The following is a 27,818-nucleotide window of genomic DNA, read 5'->3' on the forward strand; positions in this document are numbered from 1 at the left end:
TTTCAGATATTGACCCATGAATGGAAGGAGCCGGTGTAATCGACGATGAAGCTTTTCCTACGTTTACATCCGAGCCTACAGGTTAAAATATAATCTGTGTACATATTAAAACTTAGGACGAAATTTCAGGGCTGACCGCTTTATGGTACCAGTTAGATTTTAATAAATTAAGTTCCGACCTAGATAGGTGTCACCAAGGTTATAATGCAAGGAAAGTTAATTGCAGTTACGTATACTCTGCGTACATATTGTAACCAGTTTTCTCTGGTTGGAATTTGTAAACAAGAATAGATGCATCAGTGTTCTTTTAGTATCCGATGAGGTTAAAGGCATTAAATTTTGATAATTTTGATAATTCACTCAATAGTCTCCTATGACCAGAATATTTCATTGATTTTTTATGTGAAAGATTGATTGAAATAACTTTCCTTGCATTATAACCTTGGGTGTCGTAAACTGTGTTTCCACGGTCAGGCCAAAGCAATTCGTTTTTCTTTGCGGTTTGTTTCAAATTACTTCAGTTTCTTTATATAGTCAACAACTATTATTTGTGACATATAGGTGAGTGTCTCCACCATGGGTCAACTAGATTATAGGGGGAGATATAGCTCATAGCTCATAGATTATTGCTAATAGCTCAGAGATCACAGCTCATGGAGCTCAAGCTCATAGCTCATAGCTCTTAGCTCATAGCTCACATCTCATAGCTTTTAGCTCATTATAGCTCATAGATCATTGCTCAATGCTTATTGCTCAATGCACATTGCTCAATGCTCATTGCTCACATCTCATAGCTCTTAGCTCATTGCTCAATGCTCATTGCTCAATGCTCATTGCTCTATGCGCATTGCTCAATGCGCATTGCTCAATGCTCATTGCTCAATGCTCAATGCTCATTGCTCATTGCTCATAGATCTATGCTCATATAGCTTATAGACTCTAAATTGTAATATATTAATGTAGCAACGTGCAGGTGATGAACGAGAAAGAAATGTCCAGCTTCTACAACATCTTGAATCTATTGAAAAGTGTTTGGTGAAGGAGGCCAAACCTAAAGGGAAACATAAACTTTCTTTTCTTAAACGACTGTTTGCTACCGGATCCAGGTTCAAATAATTTCAAATAAAATAATTTATTAAAATGTTCTTCTTCAAAAAAAAACCTAAAATGTCTGGTTCCTTTTTATTAAAAGAACCATATGTATACAAAACAAATGTTTCTTCTTCTACAATTTAAGTATGATGATGCGGTTGCGGCTGAAGGGGAGGGGAAGTGCCCCCCCCCTGGAAAGAAAAGGGGCGCATTTTATCCCTCTTAAATAAATTTTATATGAATAGATTAAAAATGTATCACTACGGTGCACTGAAAACACTAAAATTTTGTTCATTGTTAAAGGGAGCTATAGCGAAAAATGAAAGGGGGTTTAGGTTTACGGCGAAAAATAAGCGCTTCTATTGCTATTAATCTTACTTTTATCTGTTGCGTCTATAAGGAGAAAATGGTTAAAAACGACTCATATTTCATAGTATTTTTGATTTTTTTTGTAATATTTCGCTGGTGCTGGATTTTCGAACATTCCTGGAAAATGTGAAAATGTCGTCTTCTTTATCAAAAATCCTCGAAACAGGAATAAATGTTTTCAAAAGTAACTCTCTTAAAATGAAAAACAGATAGAAGTAAAATCAGTATCAATCAAAAGCGCTTATTTTTCGCCGTAAGCCTGTACTCCTGAACACTCCCTTTATAATATTTCCATTCTAGAGATGAGAATTATACTCCTGAACACTCCCTTTAAATTATTATTTTATCCGCAGAAAATCCCTTCTATAAACCGAAAACCTAAAAATACTAAAGCCTTTATATATTGGTATACTTGTTTTTAAGTATATTAACGTAAAAATTCGTACGCTCAACTTTTTGGTAAAGAACTTGCGTATATTTACGTATTTTTACGTATTTATCATACCAAGCGTTTTTTTTCTTAGTGCTTTGGTTTTCCAGAAACGTATTTTTACGAAGAATTGCGTATACTTTTTACCAAGTAATTTTTTTCAGTTTATAGGTTTTTATTTTACGTATTTTTACGTATTTTTCGGATTTTTCTTTCTTTACTTAAATTGTATTTTTTAGAGATGAAAACTTTGATGCCAACTAATTTTTCAGAGTGTCAATATTTTCACGAAACCTCAACTGAACAAAAATGATATTTAAAGTTAAATTTTTTAAATATTAACTGATTTTTCAATTTTTTGGATATAAAATACGTATTTTCACCAAGGAAATGTTTACGGAAATACGTATGTCATGGATAGACACGTATGGAAAATACATATTTTTACGCATTCCAAACCTAAAAATACGAATGTCATACGTGTTTACAGGTTTTTCCGCTTAGTAAGGATATAGTAAAAATGTAATTTATGAATTTTTTCAGGCGCGAAGGGACTACAGATTCCGATTCTTTAAGAACCCCAGAAACTCCAACTGAAAATAATTTTACTTATTCATTATTTTCTCCATCCTCAACCCTTCATTCCACATCATCCAGTCAGCTCATCCCATCCACTCTTCCTCACTCTACCTCTAGTCCATCAACATCTCTCTCAAACATCATTCGTCATCAATCGGAATCATTTAGGCCACAACCTGCACCTAAAGGTACATTTTTTGGAAAATAGGGATTAGATTTACAGGGACCAGATTTACAGGGACCAGATCTACAGGGACTTGATTTACAGGGACCAGATTTACAGGGACCAGATTACAGGGACCAAATTACAGGGACCAGATTTACAGGGACCAGATTTACAGGGACCAGATTTACAGGGACCAGATTTACAGAGACCAATTTGTATAGTTCNAATAAATCATTACTACTTTTTGAGTTTTTTTTTCAGCTTTTTTAAAGCAATTTTCTTTTAATTATTTATTAACAATTTATTTTTAATTGAACACTTTTTTTTTGATTTGAAAAGAGCAGTGAATTTTTTCTTTTTTGTGTCTTTTTTTTATCTGATCTTACATCTGTTTTTTTTGTTCTTCTCTTTTAGATCTACGCATTCTAATCACTTTTCGTATAACTATGATAAAAAGATTTTAAAATCACTGATACAACCAGTCCTGTCTTAATTTAACCAAAATTAGTCCTATTCCCCTGTTATTTTTTTTATTATTATTTCCATTTATGTAGATTTTTTTAATTGTTCCTTGATCTGTAAAGCTAATTAGCAACTATGCTAAATCATTAAAATAAAAGGTATACATTGAGAATCAGAAACCGGTGGAATTTTCGTCGCCCTATTATTTCTTTTATTTACAAAATGTCGTGATCAATATTTTGATTCTTGCAACTTTAATAAAAAGTGCCCCCAGGATCCGGAGAAAGGTTAGAGTATGGTTGCCACAAAGTTACTTCAGTAAAAGGAACAACAAAAGTGACATTCATTCCATAGTTTTATTGTTCTTACTGTATTATTCTGGCAGGAGGGCCACTTAGGCACTCTTCAGAACCTTCCAGACAGAACTCTGTATCCTCAACTATATCCACACTGCCCTCTCTTCAGGACAACACTCATACAGGTTCAATAATTTATGAGATCAAATAAATTCTTGACCGAAAATGTTTATAATTTGAAAACTGATTATTTTTAATTGCGGTTTCTCTAAAAAAGTCACTTGCGCATTTCTACTACAGATAAAAATATAGGAATTATCAGAATTAAATACTTAAAAACCGGATTATTGATCAGATTAAAGTTTCAAGTGTATACTGCTGTGAATCGGGCATTGTCATGTTTGTAGAGGATCACTTGAAGTCACACTTCTGATCCCTTTGATAAATATTTAATATGTTTTAGGACTCATCTCCAATAAGACTAGGCTCAATGCTCATTGCTCAATGCTCATTGCTCTATGCGCATTGCTCAATGCGCATTGCNCCAACTCACCCCACACATTTATCTTGAAATACTATCAATGCATTGCTTAGGTTTCACATTTCTGTTCGTTGGAATTTTCAACAATTTTAGAATCGAAAAAATGCAATTCTTGCTTTTAAATTACAATTACAATTTAAATCCATGTATGTATCCGCATGTATTTTGAGAATCCAAATTTCAAATTCATAGATGCCGAAATGTTACGGATCCGTATTTTAACACTAAAATATTTTCTGTCCATCCAAAATAAAACAGAATTCCTTTTTTAAATAGTTTTTATTAGTTCTCGGTTCACAGATCACCCATCCTCTGGTGCACAAAGCCAAGGCGGTTTCCTAAAAAATGCGCCAAGAACAGATACTCAACACGCGGGAGAAATTCGTGCGAATTTTGAAGATGGTGCGCGGCATTCTTGGGTTGGAGGCGCTGGACTTCCCATGGAGGGAACACAATTTCAGGCTGAAGGGGGTAGTTTCCTTGATCATGGGTTTCCTCCACGTGGTGGAGTCAAGGGTATGGAACCACCAAGAATTGTCTTACATCAGGTATATTTAAAGATTTTGAACAATTGAAATGCAAAATATAAAATTCAAAAAGCAAATGAAATAAAATTTGTTTAGGATTGTGGTGGATTTGATCCTGAAGAGATCCCAGATGTAATAATTATATATAGGTAACAACATTTAATTTAATTTAATTTGTGAAATGTGCATACAGGAATTATTTTCAGTTGTTTGTGTAAACAAAGTGAAAATTGGATGAAATATTTCAGCAAAATTATTCTTTTGAACAGGTAAACTTTCTAAAGTATTTTTTTGTAATTTTTTCTTTACCAACTATTACTAGTTTAAATTAACTTTAGTTTAATTTTTAAATGTTGCTCAATCTTTCAGCATTTTCTATTTGATAAAACAAAAATAAAAATCTAACGGATTTACAATTTTTTATCGTGGATTTTTAAAATTATACTAAAATTCTAAATTTTAGAGACAATTTTTGTAATTCTTAGCATCCATTCCCCTTCCCTGGGGTCAGGTTTGTTCAGCCGTTTTGACGTTTATTGAATACTGGGTTTCCTTCTCTTGGGGGATTAAGCCACATATTAAAATCTGACACGACATAATCCCCCTTTGTGTGGTCAAAGATATTTGTTCCTTATTTCTTATTTGTTGTAAGCAATCAACCAACAAATACTTATAAGATTTTCTTTCTCTAGCCGACCAATCTTTTAATAAAGAAACTGAGTACTTGACTCAAAGTCTATATTTAAATTTTATTTTAATAGCTAAATGACATCTCTTTAGCATGAACTTTAAAACATAAAACCTGTCAAAGTTTTATCAGGTTGCAAAGTTATAAGGATGAGAAAATAATCGTTGGAACCAAATGTACAATTCTGGTTTCCTACTTTTTTTATTTCTTGAAGAATTTTCAAAGTTCAATAAAAAGTTTAAATATTTCAGTGCGACGAGAGTTCGAGGCCAACCCGTAGAAGAGATTAGTGAAGGACTTGGTCAGCGGGTTGGGTCCAGGCAAGAAATACATTGACATTGATAAAGGAACTGTTATATCTGATGCGTCAAATTTGTGAACTGTATGTTGGAGGAAATTTAAACAAAGAATCCAGGGGCTAAACATCATTCATGTGCGGTGGTGGTAGATACTGTCACAAATTTAAGAAAATGACTGGCGTTTCTTAAAGGGAGTGTTAAAGTACATAATCAAACAGCACCACATCAAGGCTGTATGAATTATGAAGGGAAGCTACAGTAGTTTGGCGTGGATGAGTGAACCAATAAACTGGTGTACTCTCCTTGGGCGGTCTGGGTCTTCCAAAATTGGAAGGCTTACAGATTTAATCTCTTTATCTTTATCATACAAGTAAACTAAAGTTTTTTTGTTAATTTCATTTTTAGGATATGTGAGGAGAGGATTTATCATGCAACTCTTCAAATTCTGATAGTAAGCCCACAATTCTTGGACTGGGTATGATTATATTATTATTATTATTATTATTATTATTATTATTATTATTATTATTATTATTATTATTATTATTATTAAATATTATTGTTATTGTTATTGTTATTGTTATTGTTATTGTAATTATTGTTATTGTTATTGTTATTGTTATTATTATTGCTATTGCTATTGTTATTGTTATTGTTATTGTTATTGTTATTGTTATTGTTATTGTTATTGTTATTGTTATTGTTATTGTTATTGTTATTACTGTGGGTTTTATCATATTTAATAATCTTTAAACTTGACCATTATTAAGATGACTTTTTTGTAAAAGATTCAAACAAAGGTTTTTTGAAAATATTAGCGTGCTAAAAAGCGTTCTGAATTTATTTTTTATTTTTAAAAAACAGATAATCAAAAGCGTTTTAAAAGATTGTAGATCTTTTTTTCTTAAATTTCATGTCGATATGGATGAATTTTTTTAACCAAAAAATGTTGATATAGTTTGGAGAAAAAAATAAGTTCGCCCGTTGTGAATTAACCTTCACAATAGCTGCAATGCGTTCAATTGACTGATTTTGAAAGTAAGAAAAAACTCTTTTCTTTAACTTGTGAAGTACAAAAAACCCTTGAAGATGCGTACCAAAGTAATCTGAAAATCTTGATCTTAAAAGTGTAAAATGGTACAAGGCTGACACTTCGCTTCGCGCCATCTTTCCTATTAAAAAAATTAGCTTTTAACTGTGTTTTAAAAGTTGGCCATTTTAAATCATTCTCTTTTGGCAGATTTTATTATTATAATTATATAATTTAAAAAAAAATGTCGATATATTTATTTTATTTTTTTTTCAATTCTGATTGTCTCTATACCTTCCTTGGAGTCCCACACAAAACACATATAGACAAACAGGCAAGTAATTAGTATATTTATAGATGTATGATTTTTTATGAACACTAGGTTGAGAGGTGGAATTTAAACATTGGAAGACTGATTCAACCTTCTAAAGTTCTGGGTTTAATGCTTGGTGTTCTTGATACAGATCTCACCCCTCTTCATCTTAATCAGCTCAGGTAGTTCAAATTCAGGGGTTTTCAATTAACATGGGATTTGAGATCGTATTGTGAAAGGGAGTGTCTGGCTAGTCAAGATAATTGAGCTGAAAATGCATTATTGTAGAGAAATCTTTTAGAATTCATTTAAGACATAAGAGACGTTTTTACGGTGCATAATTGTTCAGCAAGAGCGCAAATTCAATCTTTAAAATTCTCATAGACAGGGGCTTACGAGGGGGGGGCCGCGCCCCCCGCCCCCCTCTACGCTTGCCCCCCTGAGAGGCTAAGAGGGGGCACCCATGAGGGAGGCTCTTTTAATATTACATCTGCTTGCATTTCCCTTCCTCAGGCCAGGCACAGTGGCGTACCTAGAGGGCAGTAGTCCTGTTGCCCCCCCTGGGAGTTCCAGACGGGGCACTGCCCCCTTGGAAAATACAAAATTAAAAGGAAACTACGTTTAAAAAGTAACACCTGACAATGACAAAGACTAAGGATTTGTCTGAATTCACTGTTAATACAAGGAGAGAAAAGTTTTAGCCTTCTAAAGAGAATACTTCATTACACAAGATAAACAAAAGCCCTCGTACGCCCCTGCTCATAGATTGTTCAATTTAGAAGGGATGATTTTGAGAATCAGGTTTTTTTGAATTATTCCATGGACGACCACGAGAAATGTAACAAATTCTATAGTAAACTAATTAGTTGTTTAGGAACAGGTTGAGTAAACAAAAATTACTCTTATTGTAATGTCTCAATGCACTCAAACATTTTCCGTAGATTTTTATCGTGAAGACGACCTTTGAAGAATTAAAAGAAATCTGCGAACAAATTCATAAAAAAAATAAGAAATTCAATATGATGATGAAAAAGAAATAATTGATTCTAACATTGATTTATTGACAAATTTCTATTGAGAAAAACCATAAATGTGAGAAACATGAATAAATTCTCTACAGTCGTAAGTCTCATTATTTATGGGTAACCCTGTATCTGATTTACTAAAAGTAAGATAGTAAAATTGGAATTTTTGAATTATTAGTTATATTGATGAAGGTATTCTGATTGGAAAGTATTTGACCTGAAGAACGAGGCAGAGAACGAAGAAGTAACAAAACAGATTTCAACACATGCTAATCTTCTGCTTCAGGTAGACATATTTTATAAATCACATCATTTTCAAATCAAAACTATTTATTTTTTTGTTTAAGACCTGCAAAAAGACCGTACCTTCCGAGACAACATTCCGGATTTTCCCGCGTAAAGTTAATCCTGGTCAGAACAAGATCCTTCTTATTCTTGACACTGCTCAACCTTCCCCGGATGAGTTCAAGGTCGTCTTCGTCGTGGGGAATAAAGTGTTTCACGTAGAGGAGTATAAATTACTCAAAGACGACATCTTTCAGATAGGTAATAAAGCTCTAGTTATTTTTCTTTAAACAACACCCTCCATGAAATTGGAGAAAGTCTCTATTTATTGTGATTTCTCAATTTTTATGATTGTAAGGTTTTTTACTAAATAATGGATTGTCCTATGGNCCTAGATAGAGTGGCATATCCGCCGAACGACATCGGTACACTTTAAAAGCTTTGTCTGATAAGTATGAAGTAGATGATAGATATTGATGTTTTGTTTTTTAGAGGGAGTGTTCACGAAAGATGAAAGGGGGTATAGGTTTACGGCGAAAAATAATCGCTTTTGATCGCTACTAATCTTACTTCTATATGTTGCGTCTATAAGGAGAAAATTGTTAAAAATGACCTATACTGAAGAACGTAGCGTCCATACAAATTCAGAAAGTTGCGATTATTTTTCGCCATAAGCCTATACCCCCTTTCATTTTCCGCGAACACTCCCTGTAAAGCTGTTCTTTTCATTTGCGGTTTGTCTACAGAGTGGCTTGCGCATTTCTTGTTTAGAAGAAAGGGAGAAATTAACAGAACAAACCACTTTTCAAGCTAGAAAAACGACGCAGTGTTACACTTAATTGATCAGATAAAGGTTTGAAGGTTACCGATGTAAATCGGGCATGTTCCAATCTTTAAATGGAAGATTACTTGAATCTGAAACGATGATAATGATAATGTTTAGAGGTAACAGATGTACTTCTCTCCATATCCACAATAGCTACGCTTCAACTATTTATAAACAGGTTGAATGTTTTCTCACAAACTTGCTTATTTCTGAAGAACCAGGACACGGACAGGACTTTAACTCCGATCCACTTCTGGAGTCTTATAGGCCATTCCTACAATTGTGTTGATTTGATTTGATTGAATACTATTTAACCTTTGAGTAGGTCTTCATTTAAATTGTTTAAAAATTGCGTTTTCTTCAAATATTGTCAAAATTCGTATTAGTTTTTTATTTTAAATTATCGCAAACAGTATCACATAAAAAATGTAATGGAACCATGGTCTTACTGGGGGTGGGGGGGTGGCGTGCCTCCCCCCGCCACATTCAGTTACAAGCCTGAATGAAACCGTTCTTCAAAGTAACAATCTACATTAATGAATTCATTATATTATTTATACTTTATTTAAAAATAAATCTAGAAATACGTACTTATGCCATGAAATCTTCCACATCATTGATTAGATAAAAGGGTTTAAAAGGTACCATCGTGAATCGAACACGTCACATAATAAATGAAGAAATAGAGAAAAATGTTTAAATTGTCGTGAACTGTCCCTTTAATACCCCCCTAAAATGTAGGGACTGTCTGGGGGAAGGGAAACTAAAGATTGAGAACGGGTTTACTGTTCTTGAAGCAGCCTGGAACCAACAGGTAAAATTTCTCAAATACACAATTACCCTATCGTGATTGGGCTATTTTTGTTTACCCNATATTTTGCCCTTCGAGTTAAGATGAGGGAATTTTATGCTTGGTCATAATAAAACTTGTTAAGGCCAGCTCATTAAAAATATAGACCTCTAATTTTGATAGTAAGGGTGCGAGGCTTTTAAAAAGTTTTGTAAGTGCGTCAGAAAAATGTAAAATGGAAAGAAAAAAAATTAGTTAAGTTTGTTTATAATTATGAAGTTGAAAAAGTGAAGAATTTCTGATTTGTGATTTGGGTTAAAAGGAGCGGTTACAAAAAAAATCAAGACATTCAAAATCTAAACTAATTCATCCTCTCGTAGCTCTGTGATTCATGTGACGCATATTTTTAAGACCTTGTTAGAAATGTGAAAAGAATAAATTTATTCTGTTAAAATTTAATATTAACTAGCTGAAGTGCCTGGCGTTGCCCGTAAAATAAAAACTTTTTAAAAAAATTGTGGAAAAAATATTTAAAAAAATAATATTAAATTTGGAAAAAAATTATCCACAAAAAATTTCAGCCCATTCGGTCCAGCCGTTTGGCCGGCTATAGGCAACATGTGCAAATAAAAATAAAGTTTTGCTTAATTGGCACAGAAAAAATACGTTGCTTGCCAATTTTATTGTTTTTTGCTAAGATAAAAAAAAACCTTTACTGGTTTGTATTAAAAACATTCCTTGCTAGTTTATTATTGATTAAAGGTCAAATGTGTTTTTTTGTGTCGCAATGAATATAAAAAATGGAAATATAAAAGTTATGATATAATTTTCAATATTTTTTTGATTTGTTATTATTAATTATTTTTCTAGACAAATCCGTTGAAAATTTTCTCTGAAACTTTCGGAGAAAATTTCTCCTCGATGCATGATCTGGATTTGTTCCTCACTTCTCATCTTAATCAGACAAATCATACTCAAGACTTCGATAAAACTCTAGGTATGTGCTGAACCTTTGATAAACTCTAGGTATGTGCTGAACCTTTTATAAACTCAAGGCATGTGCTGAACCTTTGATAAACTATAGGTATGTGCTGAACCTTGGATACAACTCTAGGTATGTGCTGAACCTTTGATAAACTCTAGGTATGTGCTGAACCTTTGATAAACTCTAGGTATGTGCTGAACCATTGATAAACTCTAGGTATGTGCTGAACCTTTGATAAACTCTGGGTATGACCTGAACCTTTGATAAACTCTAGGTATACATTGAACTCCAGGTATATTTTAAACCTTGATAAATTCTAGGTATATATTGAAACTTTAATAAACTCTAGGTATATATTGAACCTTTGATAAACTATAGGTATATGTTGATTATTGACCACTTTGGATAAACTTTAGGTATATATTAAACTTTGATAAACTCAAGGTGTATATTAAACCTTGATAAACTCTAGGTATCGTATGGGCTGAACCTTTGATAAACTTATAAGTATATATTAAACCTATGATAAACTTTAGGTATATATTAAACCTTAGATAAACTTTTGTATATATTGTACCCTTCTTAAAACTTGACTATTGAACTCTTTTAATAGATTCTAGTTATTATTAAATCTTTGATAAACTCTAGGTATATATTATTTATCAAACACCTTTTGATAAACTCTAGGTTTGAATGTTGATAAACGAACCTAAGAATATTTGATGGTGTTTCAAACTATGCTTTTGATATCTCGAGACAAGATTGCTTGAATTAGATCCCATGCGCTGTTTATAAAAGAATAAAGATATAATATTTAGGATTGAACGGGGAAACTCTTCTTCATTGGGCTGCCCATCTTGGATTTAAGAATGTTGCTTTATCTCTCATACATCTAGGTATACAATATATACCGGGTTATTTATTTTACCCACAAAGGATGAGACTGTAAAGACGACCTAAAACTCTGTAAATATGACGAGTTCAAGGTTAGATTAAGGCTGCTGTTTTTAATGTAATATTTTATGACTTAGCCAATGATTAGGTAAAGAAAGAAACAAGTTTATATAAATGATTAAGTAAAGAAAGAAACAAGTTTATATAAATGATTAGGTAAAGAAAAAAGAAAAAAAACAAGTTTATATAAATGATTAAGTAAAGACAAAAACAAGTTTATATAAATGATTAAGTAAAGACAAAAACAAGTTTATATAAATGATTAAGTAAAGACAAAAACAAGTTTATATAAATGATTAAGTAAAGACAATAACAAGTTTATATAATTGATTAAGTAAAGACAATAACAAGTTTATATAATTGATGAAGTAAAGACAATAACAAGTTTATATAATTGCGGGAATCAGAAATAATAAGAAAACAGTACAGTCGTCACTGAAGTCTCATCAGTTGTGGGTAACTCTGTACACACAGAACAGAGATTATAATAGAAGGGAAATATCCCTCGGTATGAATTTGTTCAGTCTCTTTGAGCCTGAAAAGGAGTTCAATGTATACAATTTATATAAATGTTCACAAATTACACGCAGTACATCACAATAATACAGTATGATCCCTGGACATATCCGTTACAATTTCTTCGTTGTAAAAAGTTTATGCTGAAATGAACTCGGGATTTTTAAGCTTATGCTGAAATTAACTCAGGAATGCATACTAGGTTGTCAGAGAATTGATTTAGAGATAATTTTTAAAAAGATTAAGAATTTTTTTTATAAAAAGATGTTCCAGGGCCCAAATGTGTGAAGTACACCTGCAGTTTGGAAACAATACAACGAAATGGGTGTTTTACACTTTTTTTTGACTTAATTCCTCTCTATACTTTTCTATTCTCTTTGTTTGTACAACCTGGGATTAAATATTTCTCACAAATTTTATTTTGCTGCTCTTTTGTCATTTCTTATCGTTTATTCTAAACATAGTATTTAGAAAATCGGTTTTATTTGAGAAAAATTCTGATAAGTATATTTTTATAAAAGTTAATTTTATGTTTTCAATTTTTTTATCATATGAATCAATTTTTCTTCATTTCTGATTAAAACGTTTAATAATATTCAAACTGTCATAATGACTCAATTGGGACTCTCACCAATGGTTTTACACTCAGTGCTTAGGATCCATTTAATTTTGATGCGAATCCTGAATTCGCACTGGAAAAAAATGGATCCTGATATAAATCTGCATCCAAGCAATGAACATTTATTAAAGATTTAATGATTTTTTTAACAGAAAAAGAACAGTTTCGAAAATCTCTCTTTTTTCAACAGTTCAGATTTAAGTTTTGAGAGCAACAGATTTTTTTTCTTCATTTTTTTGACATTTTGCCCTTGGATTCTGATCCATGATCAGCATATTTTTACTGATCCGGATCCAGGAAGCCTAAATGCTGCGGATCCAACGGATCCGGATTCGGATCCTAAGCACTGTTTTTTTTATATCCAGGTTGGGGTAAGCAGATCCTGGTTCCGAATTTGGATGGGATGACACCTATAGAGATTGCGGAACGTGCTGGTTTCTCCGACCTAGCATCTATACTCAGGTATTGTCAGGAGTAGGATATCTACCTGATATAGCAGATCTACCTCAGATATTGATAGCAGTGGGATATCAAACTGATATAGCAACTATACTCAGGTATTGTCAGGAGTAGGATATCTACCTGATATAGCAGATCTACCTCAGATATTGATAGCAGTGGGATATCAAACTGATATAGCAACTATACTCCGGTATTGTTAGGGGTGGGATATCTACCTGATATTTCAGCTCTACTTAGGTATTGTCAGGAGTAGGATATCTACCTGATATGGCAGATCTACCTCAGATATTGATAGCAGGGGGATATCTAACTAATATAGCAACTATACTCCAGTATTGTTAGGAGTGGGATATCTACCTGGTATCGCAGCTATACGCAGGTATTGATAGGAGTGGGATATCTACCTGATATGGCAGCTATACGCAGGTATTGATAGGAGTAGGATATCTACCTGATATTTCAGCTATACTCAGGTATTGTTAGGAATGGGATATCTACCTGATATAGCAGATATACTCAGGCATTGTTAGGAATGGGATATCTACCTGATATAGCAGATATACTCAGGCATTGTTAGGAATGGGATATCTACCTGATATAGCAGATATACTCGGGTATTGTTAGGAGTGGGATATCTACCTAATATAGCAGATATACTCAGGTATTGTTAGGAGTGGGATATCTACCTAATATAGCAGATATACTCAGGTATTGTTAGCAGTGGGATATCTACCTAATATAGCAGATATACTCAGGTATTGTTAGCAGTGGGATATCTGCTTGATATAGCAGATATACTCAGGTATTGTTAGGAATGGGATATCTACCTGATATAGCAGAATACTCTGGTATTGTTAGGAGTGGGATATCTACCTGATATAGCAGATATACTCAAGTATTGTTAGCAGTGGGATATCTACTTGATATTGCAGATAAACTCAGGTATTGTTACCAGTGGGATATCTACTTGATATAGCAGATAAACTCAGGTATTGTTAGCAGTGGGATATGTCGTGTTCCCTTTCAGATCTTAACAATTTTTCTTATTTCTTTTACTTCACCCAATCTTCGATTATTTATGAAAAATTGTGTGGTTTAGGGCTGGAGCAGAGATGGGTCATGATTACCAGTATCCTCTAGTTCTATCTGGGACAACAGGAGATACATCCACAGGAATCCATCTTTTAACAGAAAACATATTTACATGGTGCATAATTAATTGAATTTATTTTTAAACACAGGAGAATCTCATTCAAGGATATTTTTCGTATATATATTCATTTTAGATTTTTGGATATCCATCTTAGATTTATGGATAACCATCATAGAGTCATGGATATCCATTTAAGATTTATGGATATGCATCTTAGATTCATGGATATCCACCTTAGATTCATGGATATACATTTAAGATTCATGAATATAAATCTTATATTCATGAATATCCACCTTGGATTTATATACATATATTCATCTTAGATTCATGGATATAAATCTTAGATCATGAATATCCATCTTGGATTTACACATATCCATCTTAGATTCATGGATATAAATCTTAGATTCATGGATGTAACACTTAAGATTCATGGATATCCATCTTGGATTCATAGATATCCATCTTAGATTCATTGATATCAATCATCCAACTTAGATTTATGGATATTCATCTTAGATTTATAGATATTCATCTTAGATTTATAGATATCCATCTTAGATTTATAGATATCCATCTTAGATTTATAGATATCCATCTTAGATTTACGAATATTCATCCTAGATTGATGGATTGATGGATAGCCATCTTGTGTTCAAGGCCTTCCTTGAACACTTAGAATCAAGGATATCCATAAATGAAAAAGCAGGTAGCCTATTCCGATTTCTTCAGAGTGATGGTTGATATTTTTATGCTCTATTTAAAAGAAAGATTTAAATCCCAGGTATTGATGGTTATCTTATTCCAAACCTGTCAAATCCTCAAGAATTCAACAATAACAACAACACAACGAAAACAGGTTTTGACAACCGTACTGCAGTTCACAATAACAACACGGAGTTTAAATCTTTCACCTCGGCTCAGGCAAGTTTTTCGTGGCTCATTCATGCAATTTTTTACAATGGGGGAGGAGGAGCCCCCGTTGAGGGCAAGATCCCCATGAAAATCATATTTTTCACTTTGTGGGGTGGCCTTTGACCCCAGTGTACGTTGATAACCAGAAAACTCTGAGATAGGAAGAGGATTTTAAAGCAATACTAGTAGTAGTTGTATTAAATACCCTATGAAATCCCAAAGTTATACATTTGAACATACCTAGCTAAATTACGTTTTACATTGTCTGTAAATCTAATTGAGCTTATACTTAACTACGCAAAACTTGTAATACGATTAACCTAGCCTAACTACGTCTGTAAATAATTACGTCAAACCTGTATTGTAATTAGCTTAACCATGCTTATATTTTTAACTTTAATAATTTATTTTAATTGAATTTTACAATATTTTTAAATATTAATAAGATATTAGATAGAAATATTTCGGCATTTCTTGTTTTTCATTTTCTTCTTGTTTTGGCATTTTCTTGTTTGTTCATCTTTCAATCATATGTTAGCTAAGTTGTACCTGGACTGATACGGGTCTGAAAGATTTTTATGGAGTAGGGCATTTAATACAAATTTGATGTTCTAACAATTAGCTTTACTAGACACTTAAAAAATCCCTAATTAACGGAAACATTTATTTTAACACTTCACTAACAGTCGTCATACTATTTCAGAGTTTTCTAATATAGTCACTGTTTATACGCCCCTGGTGTTAGTACAGTCCCAATCAGAAAGACCCGGAATTAACTTATAATTAATCAAACGACTTTATAATCTACTTTTATAAATATGATTGATGAAACAAGAATAACAAAATAGCCCTAGTCCTGCTATTTTCAAAATGTGGTCTGACTTTCTTGAGATATATATGTAAAGTCGCCTCATTAGACTTTGACTAAAAAATTGGCTTAATTCCAGTCAGATGCGTATTCAGGATTTAGTCCATGGGACTGTATACGCCTCTGATTCCAGTCCAGATTGCGAGGGCATCAGAAGAGTCATTTTGTAGGAAAATTTTTATTTTAGGTTTGTCCCGGGTTTGAAGAGGAACAGCAAATACCGGAGATTTATCAAAACTCGAGGAAAACTATTTTAATAAAAGCTAGTTATCGTGGTCATCTTTGTTTGTCTGTCCAGCTTTATATACATCGGATCATAACTTATATAAACCTCGGACCGATTTGCCTCAAACTTTGATTCGGGTCACTCGTTAGATCCTGGGAGAGTTAAAGCTTGGTTTAATAAAATAAATTAGATCTCGAGGGAAAACTGGGTTCCTAAGATTATAGTTAACATATGTTGAACATTTTAAGGCTTCAATCTGCAAGTTTGATAGAGCCTTTTTATATTTATTCTTGTTCTAGTCGCTTATTTAACCTTTCCTGGAGTCATGTAAGGGGCCATACAAAATTTGGGCCCGATCGGTTCAGCCGTTATGACGGCTATTGGATACGAACTAACAAACTAAATTTATAATAGAATATAGATAAACACTTAAACTGAATTAAATAGTTAAATTTAACTTTTTTCAAAAAGCTCATAATTATTTGTTTGTACAGAGTACGACAAGTGTCCTCAGATTATGATGTTCCTGTCAGAGCCTTTGAAAATCCACTTTATCTAGCTGGGGTAGGTTATTCACCAGTTTTAATAATATTCACAACAATTTGAAGAACTTTTGAATCTCAGGAGTGAAGCAATTTAGAGCGTCGCGTCGTCTGATGGAAACACCGACTAAATAATTGAGCAACAAAATCTGCTCTTGGGCAAAAGAGAAATTGTGAAAATACAAGGCAGTCGGTTTCAGTAGATTAGAAACTTAAAGGAATTGTCGTTGTAATTTCAAATGACTCGTCATTTCAAGAGCGGCATGTCCGATTTACAAAGGTATTATTTGAACCTTTATCTGATCAATAATGTGTAATGTTAATGTTTTTCTACCGTGCAGAAAGGTGTTTAATTCTGACAGAAAGGGAGAAGTAAATTTTTTAGAGGAACCCAATTAAAATTATTGAAAATCTGAAAGAGAAACATAGAGAGATTATTCATTCTTGATCACACAAATCTTTTTAGTGTACCGTTGTGAGCTGAAATAAATAAAAACGATCACTTGAAATTATGTTAATAGTTCCTTTAATTGCTGACAAATTTTAAAATTACCGCTGTGGATTTCGCCTTCTGGCGGTTTAGAAAAATTTAGTTTTCTCATTTAATTTTTTCTTTTCAATAAAGAAAAAATGCAGTTTTAACCAAATTCTTTTTGTTAGATAGACGAGATGACACGCTACCAGGTGCCTCCATCTCCGAGGCCTATAGGGTGTGTTAGAAAATATTTATATATTTATACATATTTTTCTAAACTTTTCCGTGTAAGCTGGAAATCATTCTTTTCTTCATTTCATTCAATAAGAATTTATAATTAGATTTTGATGATAAATGAATTCATAAGATTCCTCCTATTTTATAGATCCAGTGCGCACTTTTAACCATAAGATTTTTGATTCAACACATTTTTCATTAAATTTCATTTTCTACAGCTGTTAAAAATACAGATTTTTATCTGAAACCTTGGTAATACATAAACATCTGAAATATTTTATCTAAAAAGCAACCAATGCACCTACTTAAAGGGACTGTACGCATAATTTGAGACTCCATGCAAAGATGGCAATGCCCGATTTTCAACAAAAAGCTTAAAAGCTTTGCCTGATCAAGTATGAATTAGATATCCATGTCTTTTTTGTTAAAACTGTTATATTATTTAAGTATCTCTGCAAAAGTGATTTACTTGTGCATTTCTTGCTTAAAGGAAATAATGGAGAAATTATCAAAATTATACGACTTTCGAGTCAGAAAACTGGTGTTGTCTTCGACATTCTTAATTAGAATAAGGTTTCATGGGCACCGTTGTATAAATCTGTCATTGCCATCTTAAAAATGATTGATATCCAAAGGGAGGTTCTGAAGCTAATCCCTCTTACAATAAAAAAAATGCCTTCAGAGCTTTAGTCCTAAAATATTTCTGACACAAAATATTCAGTATCGCATCACCTCCGATATCTGTTCCAGCAAGTAATACTGACTTATCTGATCAGAAGAATTTATCCCAAACATTTACTAAAGTAGAAGAAGAACTTAAAACGATCAACAGCTCCGAGAATCTTGAAGAACAGCCTGTAAATACCAAAGATGTCGCTACTTCCTGTCCAAGCAATGAAAACCATCATTTGTTCCAAGCTATTGAGACCCCGGTCAGAAAGGTATCTGTTCCGTATATTACGATGCGCCCATCAACCAGAAAACCAAATACAGTTTCCGAGAGCCTGCTTCCGAAACCCTTGAATCCATTTCCGATTCAAAAATCCGGAAGTTTTGGAGGATTTAGTGGTTGGAACTCCGTAGACAAGGGGAAGGATGTAGAGAAGAAGCATCTGAAGTATCCAGTAGATTTTCCACAACATGAATCCCGGCAGGAGCTTCTCAGCAAACATTTCTCTTCGCTTCCCAGGTTAATATTCTATTCATTTCCACAAAGGTTGTTTTCGGAAGTTTTTGCAGAAAAGCGGGATGCAGAAGAAGTCATAATCCCTGCGGTATGATGAAAATACGCTTATTTAACCTAAAATTTTAAATCGCCCTCCCACTAGTTTAGACATGCTTGACCATAGAGTACAGACTTTCTTGTCATGTTAAAACAAACGTTTTTTCAGATTCGTGTATCCATTTGGATTATTTTTTCTCTTTTTAGGGACATTTTACCTAGACCTCAGACTGCTCCTCTTCCTCACATTGCATTGAACTCCGAGGACTACAGTGCCCTCCCCTCATCATCTCAATCCATATCATTGGATCCAACATGTTCTACTCCATCCATATCATTGGATACTCCAGATGATACAGGAGCTCCATGGGACATGATTAGGGAACGAAATGAGTCAGCTTGCTCCTTAGATTCTATTGAATTTGAGGTGCCTCAACGTCCATCTTCTGCCTTTAGGTATGTAATGTAGACAGGATAAGTAGAATTTTAATAATTTTTCATATTTGAATCATACAAAAGGTAGTTAATAGCCTCTCCAGCAATTATACTTATGCTATATTTTTCCATTGAAGTTTATAAGAACATAAAAGAAGGTTAATATAATATTTAGAGTTTTATCAGAAAAAACTGATGAAAACCAACCCTTTTCTCCAGTCATGGATCAGTTCAATAAAAGTTTAAGTTCTGCAGATATACGGCCCATCTTGGAGGCTACAGTTCATCCTGATGGAATGGTTTCTCTCCCAAATATTGAATCTCAGGTTAGTATGTGTTAAACCATCTCAGTTTGGTTTGTGTTCAATAATCTCAGGTTGGTTTGTGTTAAATCATCTCAGTTTGTGTTCAATAATCTCAGGTTGGTTTGTGTTCAATAATCTCAGGTTGATTTTTGTTTAACCATCTTAGTTTGGTTTGTGTTCAATAATCTCAGGTTGGTTTGTGTATTTGGTTTGGTTTGGTTTGGTTCGATTTGGTTTAATGCGATTTAATGCGATGTGATGCGAGAAAGCCAGGATGTATAATAATTTAAAATTACAGGAGTAGTGAAGAGACTGATAAATATACTGAGTCCTGCTAAATTTACCATCATATCGAGAAGGTAATAAGCATAAAAATTATTATTTGTTTTTTTGGGTCCAATAATAAGAGTAATAGGAGATGAGATATGCAGGCAAAACATATTTTAAATTAAAGCTTTTCATGAAATTAATCTGCTATCCATCCTTTTGATAACAGGGAGGTTTTGTATTCCTGAATCTCAAGCTGGCAGAAATTGGCAACTTTCCCCGATTTAAAAACCCACAATTTAACACATTTTTCCGGTGGATATAGAGTTAAGTCGTTGAAGCTTAAAGGGAGTGACTGGCTTTGTAAGGTAGTTGAACTGAGGATGCAGTGTTGTGGAAAACTTCTTACAGATTCATTTGAGACATATTAAACTTTTTAAAAGTCTGTAAATCCTGAGTTTGAGCGCAAATTCGACGTTCAAAACTCCTGATTTGGGGGTGGATACGCTTTCAGAATTAGTTTTTTTTTAAATTATTAATTAACGACGACATAAAATGTAAAAATATTCTACAATAAACTACAGGAACATTTTGAGAAAATGAAAATTAATCTTGTCATCGAAAATAAGTAATCTTGTTCAATTATTAGTTTCTATTATCTCATTATTATAGTTTCTCGTTATTCACAAAGATGTTTGCAGATTTTCTATAATTATTATTGAAAAGACGACATTTAAAGAAATTGAAGAAATCTGCGAATAAATTCAATGAAAATTAGAAATTCAATATAATAATGTAAACGAAATAATCGATTTTAGCATTGATTTATTGACAAATTTCTTTTTTGAAATATGTTCCTAGCCATCTAATTAGATTACTGTATAATTTTTACTTTATTTTTCGTTGTCGTTATTTAATAATTTAAAAAAAACTAATTCTGAAAGCGTATCCACCCCCAAATCAGGAGTTTTGAACGTCGAATTTGCGCTCAAACTCAGGATTTTCGACAACACTGCATACTCAGTTCAACTACCTTACATAGCCGGTCACTTCCTTTAACTAAAAAAGGTTCTTTTTATTATTAATGCGTTTTGTTTTGTTTCGAAACTCTGTCAGGAGTTGGAGGAAGAGTTCTGAGGAACCAGGAAGGGTTTCTGAATCTTCACAGACTGAGAGACAAGAAGAAGAGACAGTAAAGGAAGAAATAAACAGAAATGAAGAAGAAGGAAAGATAAAGAAAGAAATGGAGAAGCAAGAGAGCAAGGTTGGTGGAAATGAGCATGCGCATTCGGAGGTTGGAACCTCTAGATTGAATATTAACAGTTCAGTGGTTTGGTTGCCTCCAAAGCTTCGCAAATCTAAAACATTTCCTCCAGTACTGAGTCCTTGCAACGCATCCAATTTGCCTCTGGAATTAAGTCACACTGGCGCATCAAATGTGCCTCCGGTATTTAGCCCCAGTAACGCCTCAAATGTTCCCTCGGAATTAAGTTTCTGTGACGCCTCCAACGTGCCTCCAGAATCGAATCTTTGTGACGCCTCCAATGTGCCTCCGGAATCGAATTCTTGTGACGCCTCCAATGTGTCACAATCTTTGTATGATGTCCCAGTTCAGCTGAACAGGCGCCGCCTTAGCGAACCCTGGAATTCTACGAAAAGGAATGTAGGGTTTTATTTATTTATTCTTGAGTTACTCTCCATTTTAAGAGTTACATGCCCGATTCACAGCGTTGAAAACGTGACGAAGGTTTCGTTTTATTGTTATAAAAATGAGATTAATGAGCCGCCAAATTCCATCCTTGTTTCTTTAAGTAAATCTGCATGTCACTTACAGGGAGAGATAAATTGAAAATACCAAATTTCACTAAGAAAAAAAGTAACTATGAATAAAGGGTCACTTGAAAATGTGTTGACAGACCCCTTGCAAGAGCTTTGTCAACGGAAGCAGGATTTAATTAATTATTGTTTGAATTGTTTGTGGTTTTGTTGAGTTGTTTATTATTATGATTTATAAGTGTTTAAATCTTCATTGTGCCACAGGAAAGCGCCAGCACATCAAACTACTAATCATCCTCAAGGTAGAGTTACAGGTAATAATTTGTTGGAATATTACATAAATAACAAAATTACTAAAATAACAATTTTTAAGATAATATTTTAATATTGTTTATAAAATTTATTAATAATGACATTCGTTAAGTCAATAATTTTCAACTGAAAAGGCTTACACTTTAATCTTTGGGGCGAATTATTACTTATTTTAACAAGTGACAGGGCAAAACGTATTTCACCCCCCCCCCCCCGTAATACCTCTTATTATAAAAGAGACAAATTTTATTTGTTAAGGCGGTTTTATCAATCAGTCCTTTGAAGAGGGTCAACCTGACCAGAAACTGCATGTGAACCTTGATAGTTAGACTTTCCCGAGAAATAAAAACTTTCCTGTCCAAAGAAATCAAAATCGGATGACTAATAATCAAGCAATTATATCAGACAATTTAAATGCACAATGTTAACAACATGCCTGACTCAGAAAATGCGGAAAAGAAAGACAGCAAAATGGTGAACTACAATAATAACCAGAAAACGCGGAAATAGGAAGACGACTTTATAGCAATATTTAAGTGTATTTGATGTTATTACAAAGAAAATAGTTTTACTGGACACTTAGTATCACAAAAAAAGTGAAATGAGTCTACTTACATTTTACACTGCACAATTTTTGCATCCCACGCATATTGGAGTATTTAAAGTCATAACTTAAGTCTAAAAGTCGTCTTCCTATTCCAGAGTTTATTGGTTATTACTGTATGCAAATTCGTCAGGTGGAAATATTGAAAACTGTATTTTTTTGTTAAGATTAAAACCTACTTTTACATAATGCCTTGTGTTACGTATATTAAAAAGAATTTTTTTCTGAAACTTACTTTTTGTTTCCGCTGAAATTTACTTTCTTGACACTTATTTTATAACTACATTTTTTACATTTATTTGAAACCTACATTCCTGTATCACATATTTTAAACCTCCATTTTTAGCATATATTTGATACCTAAATTTTAACATGTATTTGATAACTAAATTCTAATCATACAATTGATACCTACATTCTTAACATAGATTTGATACCTACATTCTTAACATATATTTGATACCTACATTCTTAACATAGATTTGATACCTACATTCTTAACATATATTTGATACCTACATTATTAACATATATTTGATACCTACATTCTTAACATATATTTGATACCTACATTCTTAACATATATTTGATACCTACATTTTTAACATATATTTGATACCTACATTCTTAACATATATTTGATACCTACATTCTTAACATTTATGTGATGTCTAAAATCTTAATATTAAATTAATAATACCTACAATTACATTTAAAATTTTGTTCTCCGGATCCACAGAAAATCAAAACTTACATTTCAGACATTTCTTTATCTCTACATTCCTGACATTTTTAAACACTAAAATAGCTCTGGTTCAGTTGCCCACTCGGTGAACACTACGCAATAGCATAGTCACAAAGCATTATGGAAAGACTAATTTGTGATCAAAAATAACTTTTTGTTAACATATTTAAGCAATTTTGATGTAAATATTTCGATTAGCGATTGTATCGTGTTTTAAAAATTTGCATTGACTTGCTAACGCAATTATTATTGAAAATTTTGTAAAAATTGTCGCTATTTTTAAATAAAACTTGCCAATTTATTTCCATAGAAAATTTATATGTAAATATTTGCGACTTGATACTTGGCCCAGTTTGTTATTTTTTATTTTTTTAAAACTCAAGAAACTTTGAATGTGTACTTTTTAATTTAAAGAAATCGGATAAAACAGTCATTTAAAAAATCAAAGTTACAAAAATTAGATCAACTTTGATAAATATAATTTTTCCGAACTTAAGTTTTTGGAGCCTTTTTATGCATTTGAAATACCTAAAGTTTGATCATATAACCTGGGTGATAGATTTTAATATTAAAAACTTTGTTGCTCGAATTGATAAGATTGTCAAAATATCAGAATTGTGGCTTTTCGAAAATATTATACAGACTTCAAATCCGTATAGAATTAGAATCTGTGATGTACAGAGATCTTATTTCCGGTGCTTAGGATTCGGATCCGGATCTGTTGAGCGAGAAAAAAAATAAAAATGAAATTTTTTCTAATTCTTTGTTAAAAAAAAAGTTAGTAAATCAAGATTAATGTTCCCAGATCCGAAACTATTTTTTCAGGGTGGATTAATCAAAATTAATCTGATCTTAAGCACAGCTTATTTCTTATTGTCTTGTGTTCGGAATGCAATTTTTGGGGTTCATGGCCTTATATATCTCTCCCTCTCTCGTGCCAGCCAACTTTACTCGAGTTTCAATTTATTTCAGTTTAACCCTTAAATTAATATGAGATTATCATTCAGATTAGTTTGTCCGTAGATTTTCAACTGATCCTTCATTGCTCCATATTTATCATGTTTAAACATTTTCATCGACATTTCATTTTCTCTTTGCCCAGTTTTATTTCCAGAAATGTGTCCAGTTCCTCCAGGCTGTATTGAAACGGACCGATACCTCCCTAAAATTAGTGCATAATCCAAAAGCATTTGAATCAGAAAATTATTCAAAATTCATCAAATAATTTTTTTGAAGAAACGATTATATTCAGGTCAAATGATCTCACCGCAAAAACTACTTCACCATCCAATATGGCGTAGAGACGTTCCGGAAATGCGCCATATGATTTATTTGCCGCATTATCCATCCTGTCAACCTGAAAATAAATTGTAAAATCAAATTCAAAATCGTTCAGATTTAAATTTATCAAAAAAAAATGCCCGTATCTAATCAAAATTCTTCATATTTCCCAGTGACTGTTCTTTGTATTAATTCCAAATAATAAAACAAGACATTCACATGTATATGTTGGCCATAGCCGGCCAAACGGTTGGACCGAATGGACTGACATTTTTTGTGGACTCTCATGGGTGTCTTAGAACTAAAAGAATTTGAAAAAAAAAATTTATAATCTTTTTAAATATATATTTTTCAAAATAAAATAAAAAATTCCACGGGCAATGCCGGGCCCATTAGCTAGTTCTTAATATTATAATTGCAAGATATATACTGCTGCACTGCAAGTTAAAAATATTGTATTACATCCGTCCAACGTTACATCTTTCCTGCGATACTTTGGACCCACCCGCACATGATTTTCAGCATCTTCTAGCTGCTGTTGGTCCGATGAACGGTTTGTCGGATACACACTCATTTTAAATAAGTTAGTGTATTCGAACTACTGTAGGTCGGTTGCAAACTTCTGCAGGTTGGATGCAGACTTTTTGTAGGTCGGATGCACTGCATTTACAGGTCAAATGAACAACCTTATAGAAGGTCGGATGCACAACTTTTTTAGGTAGGATGTACAACTTTTTTTAGGTAGGATGTACAACTTTTTTAGGTAGGATGCAAAACTTTTTTAGGTAGGATGCACAACTTTTTTAGGTAGGATGCACAACTTTTTTAGGTAGGATGCACAACTTTTTTAGGTAGGATGCACAACTTTTTAGGTAGGATGCACAACTTTTTTAGGCAACTTTTTTAGGTAGGATGCACAACTTTTTTAGGTAGGATGCACAACTTTTTAGGTAGGATGCACAACTTTTTTAGGTAGGATGCACAACTTTTGTACTTAAGTATCTCAATATGTATTGGTCCCAAGGTGTACTCCCGATGCGCTCAAATGTACGGAAAATAACGTCTCCTGAGTATAGATAGAAAGAATCCTCATATGACGTCACTGAATAAAATGGAGGCTAGCAAGACGTATGAGGATTCTATCAATGCTAAGGAACTGGCGCGCAACTAGGGGGGTGGCAGCCACCCCCATAGCCTGATTAAGAGGAGCTTGCTGCTTGCCCCCCCCCTTCCTAAACAGTAGTTCACATAATTAAAAAAAATAGCAAATTTTCTCGAAAATTTAAGAAAAATATGCCCCCACAGTAATTTTTTTAAAACCTACACTATTTAAGCAAACTCAAATTCAACTATATAATTTTTCAAAATAAACTCCGATTCTTTTTATTTTCCCTCTTTCTTTAAAATATGCCTCCAAATTTGGATTTTTTAAAATTACACTTACATTCTTATTCAAATTGCCCAACCAGACTTAAAGTTGCCCCTTTATCCAACATTTATAACCCTTGTTTTTTTTAAATGCCATCAAATATTTTTAATTTGCACCTAAATTGAATTTTTTTTTATAACCAAATGTTTTATAAATACAACCAACTTTAAAATTTACAGCCCTATAAAAAAAAAATTCCCCTTATTTTATGTTGATAAGAGGTTTTGCCCCCCTCCCACAAAAAAATAACTCTTAGTTTAAAAAAATGCCCCTTTATATCATTTCTTCAGAAAAAAAATTTGACCCCAAAATAAAGATTTAAGGTTTCCCATACACAAAATTCACCAAACTGGAAAAAACCAAAAATAAAGATTTGAGATTTCCCCCAAACTAAACAAATTTCCCGTAAAATATAGTAAAAAATTTGTCCCACACTTTGCCTCTAACTGAATGAATGCCCCCAAATATAAAAATTCTCTAACTGAATGAATGCCCCCATTTTTTTGCATAATTTCCATTTTTTTGCGAAATTTTTGCATTTTTTTCGCGAAATTTCCGCATTATTTTTTCGCGAAAGTTTGGCATTATTTTTTTCGCTAAAATTTTCTGATATTTCGCGAGCGAACGAAATGCAAAAATGAAGCAAAATGGTCACGAAAATTTTTTTCTCGAAACAATTTTTCCATTTCGCTGGAAACCCTACTTAAAATCTTTTTATTACTAATTATGGAGGTAAAAGTTATTTTAAGGATAACCCTTCGTAGTTCGTAGTACATTTTAGTATGCAATATGCATGTAAGGGTTATGGTGATTCATTCAGTCAGGGAGTTTGGGGATTAAGTAAGTCTTATTAAGTCAGAATTTATGCGAATCAGTAAGTCGTTCAATGTAAGTGTGTTAAGTGATTCATTTAGTCAGTGAATATGTGACTAGGTAAAGCATTTAAATACAGGGTGTCCCAAAAAACATGGGAATTCATTGACGAAGTCAATATCGTCTCTTTAAATAATTATTTGATTTAGTATAGTAATACCTACGGAGAAAGCTGTAATCAGTAAGAGTTTCGTCTGCTATGTTCACATTTTCTTTGTTTATGTTTTGACTGCATACGGTTGTACTTAGTAAAACAAGAAAATTACATTATACAATAGAGTAAACTAAACTTGGTCGTCTTGCTGAGACATTATAAACTCATCATTACAGTCTTTTACCCTTTTCACAAAATAAACTCTAGCAGACATAATAATATTATGGCTTTTGAAATTAGGTATTACAAAGCTAATTCATAACAAAGACGATATCGAAATCGTCACTGAATTCCCATGTTTTTTGGGACACCCTGTAGTATGTGATTAAGTAAGTCATTTAGTCAGTGAGTAATGAATAGTTTATCAATTAATTGTAAGTCATGCAGTCAGTAAGTTTGTGATTTAGTCATACAGTCAAGTGAATGTGAGATTAAGTAAATTATTTAATCAGTGTGTTATTGATTAAGTGATTTATTTACTCGAGTCATTTAATCCTGTGAGTAAGTGATTCAGCCAGTCTGTTATTTAAGTAGTATTGATTGGGTTAGTGATTCAGTCTGTTATTTTAGTTGTATTGAGTGAGTAAGTGATTCAGTCTGTTATTTTAGTAGTATTGAGTGGGTTAGTGATTCAGTCTGTTATTTTAGTAGTATTGAGTGGGTTAGTGATTCAGTCTGTTGTTCAATGTAAGATTGTATAGGTTGGTTATTACCTGGAGATTCTGATGAGTTTTAATATCTA

At 32.8% G+C, this 27,818-nt stretch overlaps 3 protein-coding genes and 1 long non-coding RNA gene across 4 annotated transcripts; 3 read left to right on the plus strand and 1 right to left on the minus strand.

The window, feature by feature from the left end:
* LOC111700736 (uncharacterized) lies at nt 1-3,988 on the plus strand. Its single transcript, XM_023471762.1, has 5 exons — nt 1-81; nt 974-1,106; nt 2,435-2,658; nt 3,484-3,579; nt 3,858-3,988. The coding sequence occupies exons 1-5, from the start codon at nt 21-23 to the stop codon at nt 3,986-3,988; spliced, it is 645 nt and encodes a 214-aa protein (XP_023327530.1). The 5' UTR covers nt 1-20.
* A 206-nt stretch (nt 3,989-4,194) lies between these two features.
* On the plus strand, nt 4,195-19,686 carry LOC111700741 (uncharacterized). Its single transcript, XM_023471776.1, has 21 exons — nt 4,195-4,483; nt 4,559-4,611; nt 4,669-4,731; nt 5,402-5,470; nt 5,855-5,924; nt 6,862-6,974; nt 8,010-8,103; nt 8,165-8,363; nt 9,046-9,106; nt 9,670-9,742; nt 10,589-10,715; nt 11,522-11,599; nt 13,158-13,254; nt 14,354-14,427; nt 15,195-15,334; nt 16,381-16,436; nt 16,914-16,983; nt 17,622-17,671; nt 18,395-18,862; nt 19,103-19,351; nt 19,506-19,686. The coding sequence occupies exons 1-21, from the start codon at nt 4,376-4,378 to the stop codon at nt 19,669-19,671; spliced, it is 2,478 nt and encodes an 825-aa protein (XP_023327544.1). The 5' UTR covers nt 4,195-4,375; the 3' UTR covers nt 19,672-19,686.
* Nucleotides 19,687-19,934: 248 nt separating this feature from the next.
* Nucleotides 19,935-22,683, plus strand: LOC111700745 (uncharacterized). The gene is made up of 4 exons (XM_023471780.1): nt 19,935-19,993; nt 21,006-21,561; nt 21,943-21,992; nt 22,249-22,683. Exons 2-4 carry the CDS (start codon nt 21,146-21,148, stop codon nt 22,317-22,319), a joined length of 537 nt encoding a protein of 178 aa, XP_023327548.1. The 5' UTR covers nt 19,935-19,993; nt 21,006-21,145; the 3' UTR covers nt 22,320-22,683.
* A 1,602-nt stretch (nt 22,684-24,285) lies between these two features.
* LOC111700733 (uncharacterized) lies at nt 24,286-24,722 on the minus strand. Its single transcript, XR_002765040.1, has 2 exons — nt 24,607-24,722; nt 24,286-24,501 (listed from the first exon to the last, which is right to left on the minus strand). It is a non-coding gene; the product is annotated as an uncharacterized LOC111700733 (long non-coding RNA).
* Nucleotides 24,723-27,818: the final 3,096 nt, after the last annotated feature.

This window comes from Eurytemora carolleeae, unplaced genomic scaffold (assembly GCF_000591075.1).
Source record: "Eurytemora carolleeae unplaced genomic scaffold, Eaff_2.0 scaffold415, whole genome shotgun sequence".
NCBI classification, from domain to species: Eukaryota; Metazoa; Arthropoda; class Copepoda; order Calanoida; family Temoridae; genus Eurytemora; species Eurytemora carolleeae.

Excerpts from the sequence above, each read along its gene's own strand:
- LOC111700741 (XM_023471776.1), top strand. The coding sequence starts at position 4,376 with ATGGAGGGAACACAATTTCAGGCTGAAGGGGGTAGTTTCCTTGATCAT. Across the intron at positions 13,255-14,353 it reads GACCTAGCATCTATACTCAG|GGCTGGAGCAGAGATGGGTC; the intron begins GTATTGTCAGGA and ends TGTGTGGTTTAG. Across the intron at positions 14,428-15,194 it reads AACAGGAGATACATCCACAG|GTATTGATGGTTATCTTATT; the intron begins GAATCCATCTTT and ends TTTAAATCCCAG.
- LOC111700745 (XM_023471780.1), top strand. The coding sequence starts at position 21,146 with ATGGAGAAGCAAGAGAGCAAGGTTGGTGGAAATGAGCATGCGCATTCG. Across the intron at positions 21,562-21,942 it reads CCCTGGAATTCTACGAAAAG|GAAAGCGCCAGCACATCAAA; the intron begins GAATGTAGGGTT and ends ATTGTGCCACAG. Across the intron at positions 21,993-22,248 it reads TCCTCAAGGTAGAGTTACAG|GCGGTTTTATCAATCAGTCC; the intron begins GTAATAATTTGT and ends TTATTTGTTAAG.